The 13,366-nt window shown below is 40.7% G+C and overlaps 1 protein-coding gene and 1 long non-coding RNA gene across 8 annotated transcripts in view; one reads left to right on the forward strand and one right to left on the reverse strand.

Moving 5' to 3' along the window:
• Positions 1 to 13,366, forward strand: part of LOC149981353 (uncharacterized) — a 437,375-nt gene that overhangs the window by 15,503 nt on the left and 408,506 nt on the right. The gene's annotated exons all lie outside the window — the stretch shown is intronic.
• The window catches only part of hcfc1b (host cell factor C1b), a 77,636-nt gene that overhangs the window by 8,192 nt on the left and 56,078 nt on the right, over positions 1 to 13,366 (reverse strand). For all 7 annotated transcript variants that reach the window (XM_036989073.2, XM_036989069.2, XM_090185545.1 and 4 more), the window contains 2 exons: positions 5,147 to 5,608; positions 3,775 to 3,912 (listed from right to left, as the gene is read on the reverse strand). In XM_036989073.2, coding sequence (XP_036844968.2) covers positions 3,775 to 3,912; positions 5,147 to 5,608 — 600 coding nt within the window. The remainder of the gene's footprint in view (positions 1 to 3,774; positions 3,913 to 5,146; positions 5,609 to 13,366) is intronic.

Consider the following 13,366-nt stretch of genomic DNA (forward strand, 5'->3'; position numbering starts at 1 on the left):
TAATGTATTGTAGATATGTGGTAGTAGTGGTCTGAGGTAACACTTAATGTGTTGTAGATATGTGGTAGTAGAGTAGTGGTCTGAGGGAACACACTTAATGTGTTGTAGATATGTGGTAGTAGAGTAGTGGTCTGAGGTAACACTTAATGTATTGTAGATATGTGGTAGTAGTGGTCTGAGGTAACACTTAATGTATTGTAGATATGTGGTAGTAGTGGTCTGAGGTAACACTTAATGTATTGTAGATATGTGGTAGTAGTGGTCTGAGGTAACACTTAATGTATTGTAGATATGTGGTAGTAGTGGTCTGAGGTAACACTTAATGTATTGTAGAGTAGTGGTCTGAGGGAACACACTTAATGTATTGTAGAGTAGTGGTCTGAGGGAACACACTTAATGTATTGTAGATATGTGGTAGTAGTGGTCTGAGGTAACACTTAATGTATTGTAGATATGTGGTAGTAGAGTAGTGGTCTGAGGTAACACTTAATGTATTGTAGACATGTGGTAGTAGAGTATAGACACTTAATGTATTGTAGATATGTGGTAGTAGTGGTCTGAGGTAACACACTTAATGTATTGTAGAGTAGTGGCCTGAGGGAACACACTTAATGTATTGTAGATATGTGGTAGTAGTGGTCTGAGGTAACACTTAATGTATTGTAGATATGTGGTAGTAGTGGTCTGAGGTAACACTTAATGTATTGTAGATATGTGGTAGTAGAGTAGTGGTCTGAGGGAACACACTTAATGTATTGTAGATATGTGGTAGTAGTGGTCTGAGGTAACACTTAATGTATTGTAGATATGTGGTAGTAGAGTAGTGGTCTGAGGTAACACACTTAATGTATTGTGGTAGTAGTGGTCTGAGGGAACACACTTAATGTATTGTAGATATGTGGTAGTAGTGGTCTGAGGTAACACTTAATGTATTGTAGAGTAGTGGTCTGAGGGAACACACTTAATGTATTGTAGATATGTGGTAGTAGTGGTCTGAGGTAACACTTAATGTATTGTAGAGTAGTGGTCTGAGGTAACACTTAATGTATTGTAGACATGTGGTAGTAGTGGTCTGAGGTAACACTTAATGTATTGTAGATATGTGGTAGTAGAGTAGTGGTCTGAGGGAACACACTTAATGTATTGTAGATATGTGGTAGTAGTGGTCTGAGGTAACACTTAATGTATTGTAGAGTAGTGGTCTGAGGGAACACACTTAATGTATTGTAGAGTAGTGGTCTGAGGGAACACACTTAATGTATTGTAGAGTAGTGGTCTGAGGGAACACACTTAATGTATTGTAGAGTAGTGGTCTGAGGGAACACACTTAATGTATTGTAGAGTAGTGGTCTGAGGGAACACACTTAATGTATTGTAGAGTAGTGGTCTGAGGGAACACACTTAATGTATTGTGGTAGTAGAGTAGTGGTCTGAGGGAACACACTTAATGTATTGTGGTAGTAGAGTAGTGGTCTGAGGGAACACACTTAATGTATTGTAGAGTAGTGGTCTGAGGGAACACACTTAATGTATTGTAGAGTAGTGGTCTGAGGGAACACACTTAATGTATTGTAGAGTAGTGGGCTGAGGGAACACACTTAATGTGTTGTAGATATGTGGTAGTAGAGTAGTGGTCTGAGGGAACACACTGAATGTATTGTAGATATGTGGTAGTAGAGTAGTGGTCTGAGGGAACACACTTCCAACACGATCGGGTATTTGATAGGGAGAACAAAAGTTCCTGTACTTTAACAACTCATGGTGTGATTGTGCTAGTCATAAAGCAAACCCTTCCTCCTTTCCTCGTCTCTTGAGAGTTCTTTCTTCCCGTCCTCACAATGGACGGAGAACCCCCGCTGAATGACTGGACAGGGACAACATATCCAGAGAGACATGATACATTGATGTCTCTCTGGAAGGAGATCCTCGCCCTGAGCTCATCTACTTTATATATAATATATTTAATATAGTCTGAAGTGGTGAATGGTGTGCCTGCCACCTTCTTCCCCCGGGATGAATAAAGCTACCGTACAAATTTCAAACAAAGGACCCGAGCTCAGATGGTGGAGTTTCGGCTTGAATTTTGCACGCCCAATTTTTCAGTTTTTGATTTGTTAAAAAAGTTTTAAATATCCAATAAATGTCATTCCACTTCATGATTGTGTCCCACTTGTTGTTGATTCTTCACAAAAAAAATACAGTTTTATATCTTTATGTTTGAAGCCTGAAATGTGGCAAAAGGTTGCAAAGTTCAAGGGGGCCGAATACTTTCGCAAGGCACTGTATATATATTCGAAAAGCACAAAATAAACCAAACGCAATGGATTCTACGCGTCCTCTCTTTCTCGCCTCCTCAAAATATTGGACGAGAAGGTCAGAAGTGTTTTGAGAAGGAGAGGATGAGTGAGCATGAGTGAAAGAGCCCTAGAGAAGCGCTATATAAACCCAATGTAATCATCATAGATTCCATGGTGGCATTATAGTGACTTCAGAACAGCAGCCTTGTTTTTAAGGCGTCTGCTTACTTCCCGGCAGAAACCCTTTGGAAGAGTCACTGCGTATATTATGACAACATTTTGTGAAGTTTGTTTTGGACTTCTGAGAGTTTTTCTTTTTCTTTTCTCCCGACTGTTCGGGCACACAAATATGTTTCTGAGTGACAAGCCGAAGTTCGGAGCCGAAGTCCATGCCCCATTTGTCAGTGATTGGTCCACAGTGTCAGTGATTGGTCCACAGTGTCAGTGATTGGTCCACAGTGTCAGCGATTGGTCCACAGTGTCAGCGATTGGTCCACAGTGTCAGCGATTGGTCCACAGTGTCAGCGATTGGTCCACAGTGTCAGTGATTGGTCCACAGTGTCAGCGATTGGTCCACAGTGTCAGCGATTGGTCCACAGTGTCAGCGATTGGTCCACAGTGTCAGCGATTGGTCCACAGTGTCAGCGATTGGTCCACAGTGTCAGCGATTGGTCCACAGTGTCAGCGATTGGTCCACAGTGTCAGCGATTGGTCCACAGTGTCAGCGATTGGTCCACAGTGTCAGTGATTGGTCCACAGTGTCAGCGATTGGTCCACAGTGTCAGCGATTGGTCCACAGTGTCAGCGATTGGTCCACAGTGTCAGCGATTGGTCCACAGTGTCAGTGATTGGTCCACAGTGTCAGCGATTGGTCCACAGTGTCAGCGATTGGTCCACAGTGTCAGTGACTGGTCCACAGTGTCAGTGACTGGTCCACAGTGTCAGTGACTGGTCCACAGTGTCAGTGACTGGTCCACAGTGTCAGTGACTGGTCCACAGTGTCAGTGATTGGTCCACAGTAGGGATTCTTCAATAAAGTCGTTGTCACTCAACCAGAGACGACTCGTTCATGCAAATTTCTGTCATTGAGAAATACTGCACTAAATATCTAAAGACGTAAAATCACGACAAAGATCTCCTCTGCAAAAACATCAAAATGAATGACATGAGTTATCTTAGATTCATTCGGACTTATTTTGAGGAAGTGTAAACAGGCTACGGGCATCTCAAAATGGCCAAAAAGTACTATCAGCGCTTTAAAAAAATTATTATAATTCAAGCCAAGGTCCTTTTAAGGGATTATGTGAGCACAGGCACCAGCCGAACTGAAGCATGCTGATGCCTTAATAGGGTCTTACATCGACAGGGGCCTGGTCATCAGCGTGTAGTGTGTGTGGAGTGTCTTACCACAACAGTGGCTTGGTCGTCAGCGGGTAGTGTGTGTGGTGTGTGTGTGCGTGGTGTGGGAGTGTCTTACATCGACAGTGGCTTGGTCGTCAGCGGGCAAGTAGTAGTGTGTGACCACGGTGTTGGTCACCTTGACGATGCCAACATCAAACCACTGGTTGTCTTTCTTCACCGGGGCTTTGGCCACCGCAGGAGGAGCTCCTTGTCTCTAAATAAACAATATGGGAGTATTAGAAGACAAGGTAATAATCTGGAGTACTAGAAGGTAATAATCTGGAGGATTAGAAGATAATACTCTGGAGTACTAGAAGGTAATAATCTGGAGTACTAGAAGGTAATAATTTGGAGTATTAGAAGACAAGGTAATAATCTGGAGTACTAGAAGGTAATAATCTGGAGGATTATAAGATAATACTCTGGAGTACTAGAAGGTAATAATCTGGAGTACTAGAAGGTAATAATTTGGAGGATTAGAAGACAAGGTAATAATCTGGAGTACTAGAAGGTAATAATCTGGAGTATTAGAAGACAAGGTAATAATCTGGAGTACTAGAAGGTAATAATCTGGAGTACTAGAAGGTAATAATCTGGAGTACTAGAAGGTAATAATCTGGAGTACTAGAAGGTAATAATCTGGAGTACTAGAAGGTAATAATCTGGAGTACTAAAAGGTAATAATCTGGAGTACTAAAAGGTAATAATCTGGAGTACTAAAAGGTAATAATCTGGAGGATTAGAAGACAAGGTAATAATCTGGAGTACTAGAAGGTAATAATCTGGAGTATTAGAAGACAAGGTAATAATCTGGAGGATTAGAAGACAAGGTAATAATCTGTAGTATTAGAAGACAAATTAATAATCTGGAGTACTAGAAGGTAATAATCTGGAGTATTAGAAGGTAATAATCTGGAGGATTAGAAGACAAGGTAATAATCTGGAGTATTAGAAGACAAGGTAATAATCTGGAGTATTAGAAGACAAAGTAATAATCTGGAGTATTAGAAGACAAAGTAATAATCTGGAGTACTAGAAGGTAATAATCTGGAGTACTAGAAGACAAGGTAATAATCTGGAGTATTAGAAGGTAATAATCTGGAGTATTAGAAGACAAGGTAATAATCTGGAGGATTAGAAGACAAGGTAATAATCTGGAGTACTAAAAGGTAATAATCTGGATGATTAGAAGACAAGGTAATAATCTGGAGGATTAGAAGACAAGGTAATAATCTGGAGGATTAGAAGACAAGGTAATAAACATCCTTTAACATCTATCTCTGGAAATAGGGTCAAAAAGATTATATTTTTTGACAAAATATTCTACTTAGACAGTAAATCTCAAGAAAACTAATAATTTTTCAGTATCAAGAGGTGAACATAAATCCGAGACATCTAACAATCAATCAACAGATGACAACATTTCAGACAAGGTTCAGTCCACTCACCCCTGCAGCAGACTCTATGCCGTTAGCCACCTCTGCCAGGGTCGCAGCTGCCTGCATCTTAGCCGGACTGGCCACCATCATGGGCTGAGTTTTAGCAGGGGTTGCCACCATCATGGGCTGAGTCTTAGCAGGGGTTGCCACCATCATGGGCTGAGTCTTAGCAGGGGTTGCCACCATCATGGGCTGAGTCTTAGCAGGGGTTGCCACCATCATGGGCTGAGTCTTAGCCGGGGTTACCACCATCATGGGCTGAGTCTTAGCCGGGGTTGCCACCATCATGGGCTGAGTCTTAGCAGGGGTTGCCACCATCATGGGCTGAGTCTTAGCCGGGGTTGTCACCACCATGGTGCAGGTTGGGGCTAGCCGGGCCACCGCCTGGGTCACTGCTGCAGCCAGCTCCTGGCCGTTACTCTCTGACGCCGGGTCGTTCAGGCTGTCTGCTGGGGCCAGGCCCTCTGTGGGCTGGGTCAGATCAAACTTCATTTACACAGCACATTTCTTCACAAAAACCAATCGGTTTATAGATTTAATACGAAACGCTTCACCGACACGCATCGAGTGCATTGGTCCGCGGGACCCCAAACCGACCCAAATGTTACACGCATCGGTCTCAAAATCAATTAAAACGTTACGAATCGCTGGTTCATATTTTTTTCCCATCTGAAATGTCTTTCTTTCTACCATCCCAAAAAAAAAACGACATTTTCTGACAACGGTGTCCTTCCCCTCCAGTGTCAATCTAAACATGCAACTGGGAGCTTGCTACAGCCCTTCTTAAGTTGGTTTCTACTTAACTGGGAGCTTGCTACAGCCCTTCTTAAACTGGTTTCTACTTAACTGGGAGCTTGCTACAGCCCTTCTTAAACTGGTTTCTACTTAACTGGGAGCTTGCTACATCCCTTCTTACGCTGGTTTCTACTTAACTGGGAGCTTGCTACTGCCCTTCTTACGCTGGTTTCTACTTAACTGGGAGCTTGCTACAGCTCTTCTTACGCTGGTTTCTACTTAACTGGGAGCTTGCTACAGCCCTTCTTACGCTGGTTTCTACTTAACTGGGAGCTTGCTTACAGCCCTTCTTACGCTGGTTTCTACTTAACTGGGAGCTTGCTACAGCCCTTAAGCTGGTTTCTACTTAACTGGGAGCTTGCTACAGCCCTTAAGCTGGTTTCTACTTAACTGGGAGCTTGCTACAGCCCTTCTTAAGCTGGTTTCTACTTAACTGGGAGCTTGCTACAGCCCTTCTTACGCTGGTTTCTACTTAACTGGGAGCTTGCTACAGCCCTTCTTACGCTGGTTTCTACTTAACTGGGAGCTTGCTACAGCCCTTCTTACGCTGGTTTCTACTTAACTGGGAGCTTGCTACAGCCCTTCTTAAGCTGGTTTCTACTTAACTGGGAGCTTGCTACAGCCCTTCTTACGCTGGTTTCTACTTAACTGGGAGCTTGCTACAGCCCTTCTTACGCTGGTTTCTACTTAACTGGGAGCTTGCTACAGCCCTTCTTACGCTGGTTTCTACTTAACTGGGAGCTTGCTACAGCCCTTCTTACGCTGGTTTCTACTTAACTGGGAGCTTGCTACAGCCCTTCTTAAACTGGTTTCTACTTAACTGGGAGCTTGCTACAGCCCTTCTTACGCTGGTTTCTACTTAATTGAGAGCTTGCTACAGCCCTTCTTACGCTGGTTTCTACTTAAGGAAATGGGAAAATGACTTCATTTTGGATCCTTGGGAAACAAGTTATTTGACAGGCTTATATGGTGGTGGAGACGCTATATTAATGTTTGCCTGATCTGGCTGAGAAGATACGTTTGTTTCCTTCCACCAATACCATAACAGAATTAACCATAACATCAAACTAACTATGGAGTACAGCAAGGATAACTACACATTTTTTGGGGACCTTGAGATCACTAAAAATGACATCAAACCTTAGGAAGCCTACAGATGGGAATTACCATCCTGAGGGCAAGACAGCTTTCACCCCCCCCCCAAAAAAGTCTAAAAGAGAACATTTCAAAACGGCCAATTCCAAAGAGTCCACAGAATCTGCGATCAAGAAACAGACCACAGTGTCAAATCTGCTGAATTGGAGAATCTCTGTTACAGCGCTCAGATCCTGAAAGATGCCGTTATAAGAGCCGGGACGAAACATTAATGTGTTAGATAATATATCACAGAACCAGAAAACATTCTAAAAAAGAATCATTAAAAATAATTTGGGGGAATCATCCAAAGTGATACGCTACTAAGCCAAGTCTTTCACTGAGCCACCAGTCCTACCCTTTAAGAGATGGCCTACCCTTTAAGAGATGTCCTACCCTTTAAGAGATGTCCTACCCTTTAAGAGATGTCCTACCCTTTAAGAGATGTCCTACCCTTTAAGAGATGGCCTACCCTTTAAGAGATGTCCTACCTTTTAAGAGATGCCCTACCCTTTAAGAGATGCCCTACCCTTTAAGAGATGCCCTACCCTTTAAGAGATGCCCTACCCTTTAAGAGATGTCCTACCCTTTAAGAGATGTCCTACCTTTTAAGAGATGCCCTACCCTTTAAGAGATGCCCTACCCTTTAAGAGATGCCCTACCCTTTAAGAGATGCCCTACCCTTTAAGAGATGTGTTAAGAGATGTCCTACCCTTTAAGAGATGTCCTACCTAACCCTAACCCTAACCCTAACCCTACCTTGACCAATAAAACCCAAACGGCTCATTTTTTACATGTAACCAGGGCAAACATTGTAGAAATATAGCAACGGGAATTAGTATTTTGTTGACACAGCTAAAATATAATCAAGTTGAAGCATTGAATGAAGTGCAAAAACCACTCGTTCACTGACCGATTGGAATGGCCACAGCGCAAGGTGTTCTACATTGGATGGACAAAGAGACACCGGCTCCATACGGATAGCCAATGAAGAATAACCCATGGCAAAAGGCACTACAAGTCCTCCACTACAAGCTATGGGTATTGATCATGTTCCGGCCTCAATTAAAAAAATGGGACCTTCTCTTAAACAGCTAAACCAAAAAGGGAACGTTTTTGGATGTACAAACTACAGGCCACTAAGTACCCTGGTTTAAATGGAGATATGGATTTACAAACTACAGGCCACTAAGTACCCTGGTTTAAATGGAGATATGGATGTACAAACTACAGGCCACTAAGTACCCTGGTTTAAATGAAGATCTGGATTTACAAACTACAGGCCACTAAATAATACCCTGGTTTAAATGAAGATATGGATTTACAAACTACAGGCCACTAAATACCCTGGTTTAAATGAAGATATGGATGTACAAACTACAGGCCACTAAGTACCCTGGTTTAAATGGAGATATGGATGTACAAACTACAGGCCACTAAGTACCCTGGTTTAAATGGAGATATGGATTACAAACTACAGGCCACTAAGTACCCTGGTTTAAATGAAGATCTGGATTTACAAACTACAGGCCACTAAATAATACCCTGGTTTAAATGAAGATATGGATTACAAACTACAGGCCACTAAGTACCCTGGTTTAAATGAAGATAAGGATTACAAACTACAGGCCACTAAATACCCTGGTTTAAATGGAGATATGGATTTACAATCTACAGGCCACTAAATACCCTGGTTTAAATGGAGATATGGATTTACAATCTACAGACCACTAAATACCCTGGTTTAAATGAAGATATGGATGTACAAACTACAGGCCACTAAATACCCTGGTTTAAATGGAGATATGGATTACAAACTACAGGCCACTAAGTACCCTGGTTTAAATGAAGATATGGATGTACAAACTACAGGCCACTAAGTACCCTGGTTTAAATGGAGATATGGATGTACAAACTACAGGCCACTAAGTACCCTGGTTTAAATGGAGATATGGATGTACAAACTACAGGCCACTAAGTACCCTGGTTTAAATGGAGATATGGATGTACAAACTACAGGCCACTAAGTACCCTGGTTTAAATGGAGATATGGATGTACAAACTACAGGCCACTAAATACCCTGGTTTAAATGAACATCTGGATTTACAAACTACAGGCCACTAAGTACCCTGGTTTAAATGGAGATATGGATGTACAAACTACAGGCCACTAAATACCCTGGTTTAAATGAAGATATGGATGTACAAACTACAGGCCACTAAATACCCTGGTTTAAATGGAGATATGGATTTACAAACTACAGGCCACTAAATACCCTGGATTAAATGGAGATATGGATGTACAAACTACAGGCCACTAAATACCCTGGTTTAAATGGAGATCTGGATTTACAAACTACAGGCCACTAAATAATACCCTGGTTTAAATGAAGATCTGGATTTACAAACTACAGGCCACTAAATAATACCCTGGTTTAAATGAAGATCTGGATTTACAAACTACAGGCCACTAAATAATACCCTGGTTTAAATGAAGATCTGGATTTACAAACTACAGGCCATTAAATAATACCCTGGTTTAAATGAAGATCTGGATTTACAAACTACAGGCCACTAAGTACCCTGGTTTAAATGGAGATATGGATGTACAAACTACAGGCCACTAAGTACCCTGGTTTAAATGAAGATCTGGATTTACAAACTACAGGCCACTAAATACCCTGGTTTAAATGAAGATATGGATGTACAAACTACAGGCCACTAAATACCCTGGTTTAAATGGAGCTATAGATGTACAAACTACAGGCCACTAAATACCCTGGTTTAAATGGAGATATGGATGTACAAACTACAGGCCACTAAATACCCTGGTTTAAATGGAGATCTGGATTTACAAACTACAGGCCACTAAGTACCCTGGTTTAAATGGAGATATGGATGTACAAACTACAGGCCACTAAATACCCTGGTTTAAATGAAGATATGGATGTACAAACTACAGGCCACTAAGTACCCTGGTTTAAATGGAGATCTGGATTTACAAACTACAGGCCACTAAGTACCCTGGTTTAAATGGAGATATAGATGTACAAACTACAGGCCACTAAATACCCTGGTTTAAATGGAGATATGGATGTACAAACTACAGGCCACTAAGTACCGTGGTTTAAATGGAGATATGGATGTACAAACTACAGGCCACTAAGTACCCTGGTTTAAATGGAGATAAGGATTACAAACTACAGGCCACTAAATACCCTGGTTTAAATGGAGATATTGATTTACAATCTACAGGCCACTAAATACCCTGGTTTAAATGGAGATATTGATGTACAAACTACAGGCCACTAAATACCCTGGTTTAAATGGAGATATGGATTTACAAACTACAGGCCACTAAATACCCTGGTTTAAATGGAGATATGGATGTACAAACTACAGGCCACTAAGTACCCTGGTTTAAATGGAGATATGGATGTACAAACTACAGGCCACTAAATACCCTGGTTTAAATGAACATCTGGATTTACAAACTACAGGCCACTAAATGCCCTGGTTTAAATGAAGATATGGATTTACAATCTACAGACCACTAAATACCCTGGTTTAAATGGAGATATGGATTACAAACTACAGGCCACTAAATACCCTGGTTTAAATGAAGATATGGATTTACAAACTACAGGCCACTAAATACCCTGGTTTAAATGAAGATATGGATTTACAAACTACAGGCCACTAAATACCCTGGTTTAAATGAAGATCTGGATTTACAAACTACAGGCCACTAAGTACCATGGTTTAAATGAAATTCTGGATTTACAAACTACAGGCCACTAAATAATACCCTGGTTTAAATGAAGATATGGATTTACAAACTACAGGCCACTAAATACCCTGGTTTAAATGAAAATATGGATGTACAAACTACAGGCCACTAAGTACCCTGGTTTAAATGGAGATATGGATTACAAACTACAGGCCACTAAGTACCCTGGTTTAAATGAAGATATGGATTTACAAACTACAGGCCACTAAATACCCTGGTTTAAATGAAGATATGGATGTACAAACTACAGGCCACTAAGTACCCTGGTTTAAATGGAGATATGGATGTACAAACTACAGGCCACTAAGTACCCTGGTTTAAATGGAGATATGGATTACAAACTACAGGCCACTAAGTACCCTGGTTTAAATGAAGATCTGGATTTACAAACTACAGGCCACTAAATAATACCCTGGTTTAAATTAAGATATGGATTACAAACTACAGGCCACTAAGTACCCTGGTTTAAATGAAGATAAGGATTACAAACTACAGGCCACTAAATACCCTGGTTTAAATGGAGATATGGATTTACAATCTACAGGCCACTAAATACCCTGGTTTAAATGGAGATATGGATTTACAATCTACAGACCACTAAATACCCTGGTTTAAATGAAGATATGGATGTACAAACTACAGGCCACTAAATACCCTGGTTTAAATGGAGATATGGATTACAAACTACAGGCCACTAAGTACCCTGGTTTAAATGAAGATATGGATGTACAAACTACAGGCCACTAAGTACCCTGGTTTAAATGGAGATATGGATGTACAAACTACAGGCCACTAAGTACCCTGGTTTAAATGGAGATATGGATGTACAAACTACAGGCCACTAAGTACCCTGGTTTAAATGGAGATATGGATGTACAAACTACAGGCCACTAAATACCCTGGTTTAAATGAACATCTGGATTTACAAACTACAGGCCACTAAGTACCCTGGTTTAAATGGAGATATGGATGTACAAACTACAGGCCACTAAATACCCTGGTTTAAATGAAGATATGGATGTACAAACTACAGGCCACTAAATACCCTGGTTTAAATGGAGATATGGATTTACAAACTACAGGCCACTAAATACCCTGGATTAAATGGAGATATGGATGTACAAACTACAGGCCACTAAATACCCTGGTTTAAATGGAGATCTGGATTTACAAACTACAGGCCACTAAATAATACCCTGGTTTAAATGGAGATCTGGATTTACAAACTACAGGCCACTAAATAATACCCTGGTTTAAATGAAGATCTGGATTTACAAACTACAGGCCACTAAATAATACCCTGGTTTAAATGAAGATCTGGATTTACAAACTACAGGCCACTAAATAATACCCTGGTTTAAATGAAGATCTGGATTTACAAACTACAGGCCACTAAGTACCCTGGTTTAAATGGAGATATGGATGTACAAACTACAGGCCACTAAGTACCCTGGTTTAAATGAAGATCTGGATTTACAAACTACAGGCCACTAAATACCCTGGTTTAAATGAAGATATGGATGTACAAACTACAGGCCACTAAATACCCTGGTTTAAATGGAGATATAGATGTACAAACTACAGGCCACTAAATACCCTGGTTTAAATGGAGATATGGATGTACAAACTACAGGCCACTAAATACCCTGGTTTAAATGGAGATCTGGATTTACAAACTACAGGCCACTAAGTACCCTGGTTTAAATGGAGATATGGATGTACAAACTACAGGCCACTAAATACCCTGGTTTAAATGGAGATATGGATGTACAAACTACAGGCCACTAAGTACCCTGGTTTAAATGGAGATCTGGATTTACAAACTACAGGCCACTAAGTACCCTGGTTTAAATGGAGATATAGATGTACAAACTACAGGCCACTAAATACCCTGGTTTAAATGGAGATATGGATGTACAAACTACAGGCCACTAAGTACCCTGGTTTAAATGGAGATATGGATGTACAAACTACAGGCCACTAAGTACCCTGGTTTAAATGAAGATCTGGATTTACAAACTACAGGCCACTAAATACCCTGGTTTAAATGGAGATATGGATTTACAAACTACAGGCCACTAAGTACCCTGGTTTAAATGGAGATAAGGATTACAAACTACAGGCCACTAAATACCCTGGTTTAAATGGAGATATTGATTTACAATCTACAGGCCACTAAATACCCTGGTTTAAATGGAGATATGGATGTACAAACTACAGGCCACTAAATACCCTGGTTTAAATGGAGATATGGATTTACAAACTACAGGCCACTAAATACCCTGGTTTAAATGGAGATATGGATGTACAAACTTCAGGCCACTAAGTACCCTGGTTTAAATGGAGATATGGATGTACAAACTACAGGCCACTAAATACCCTGGTTTAAATGAACATCTGGATTTACAAACTACAGGCCACTAAATGCCCTGGTTTAAATGAAGATATGGATTTACAATCTACAGACCACTAAATACCCTGGTTTAAATGGAGATATGGATTACAAACTA

This window comes from Oncorhynchus mykiss, chromosome 9, assembly GCF_057628025.1.
Source record: "Oncorhynchus mykiss isolate SJ-2025 chromosome 9, ASM5762802v1, whole genome shotgun sequence".
Classification (NCBI taxonomy): Eukaryota; Metazoa; Chordata; class Actinopteri; order Salmoniformes; family Salmonidae; genus Oncorhynchus; species Oncorhynchus mykiss.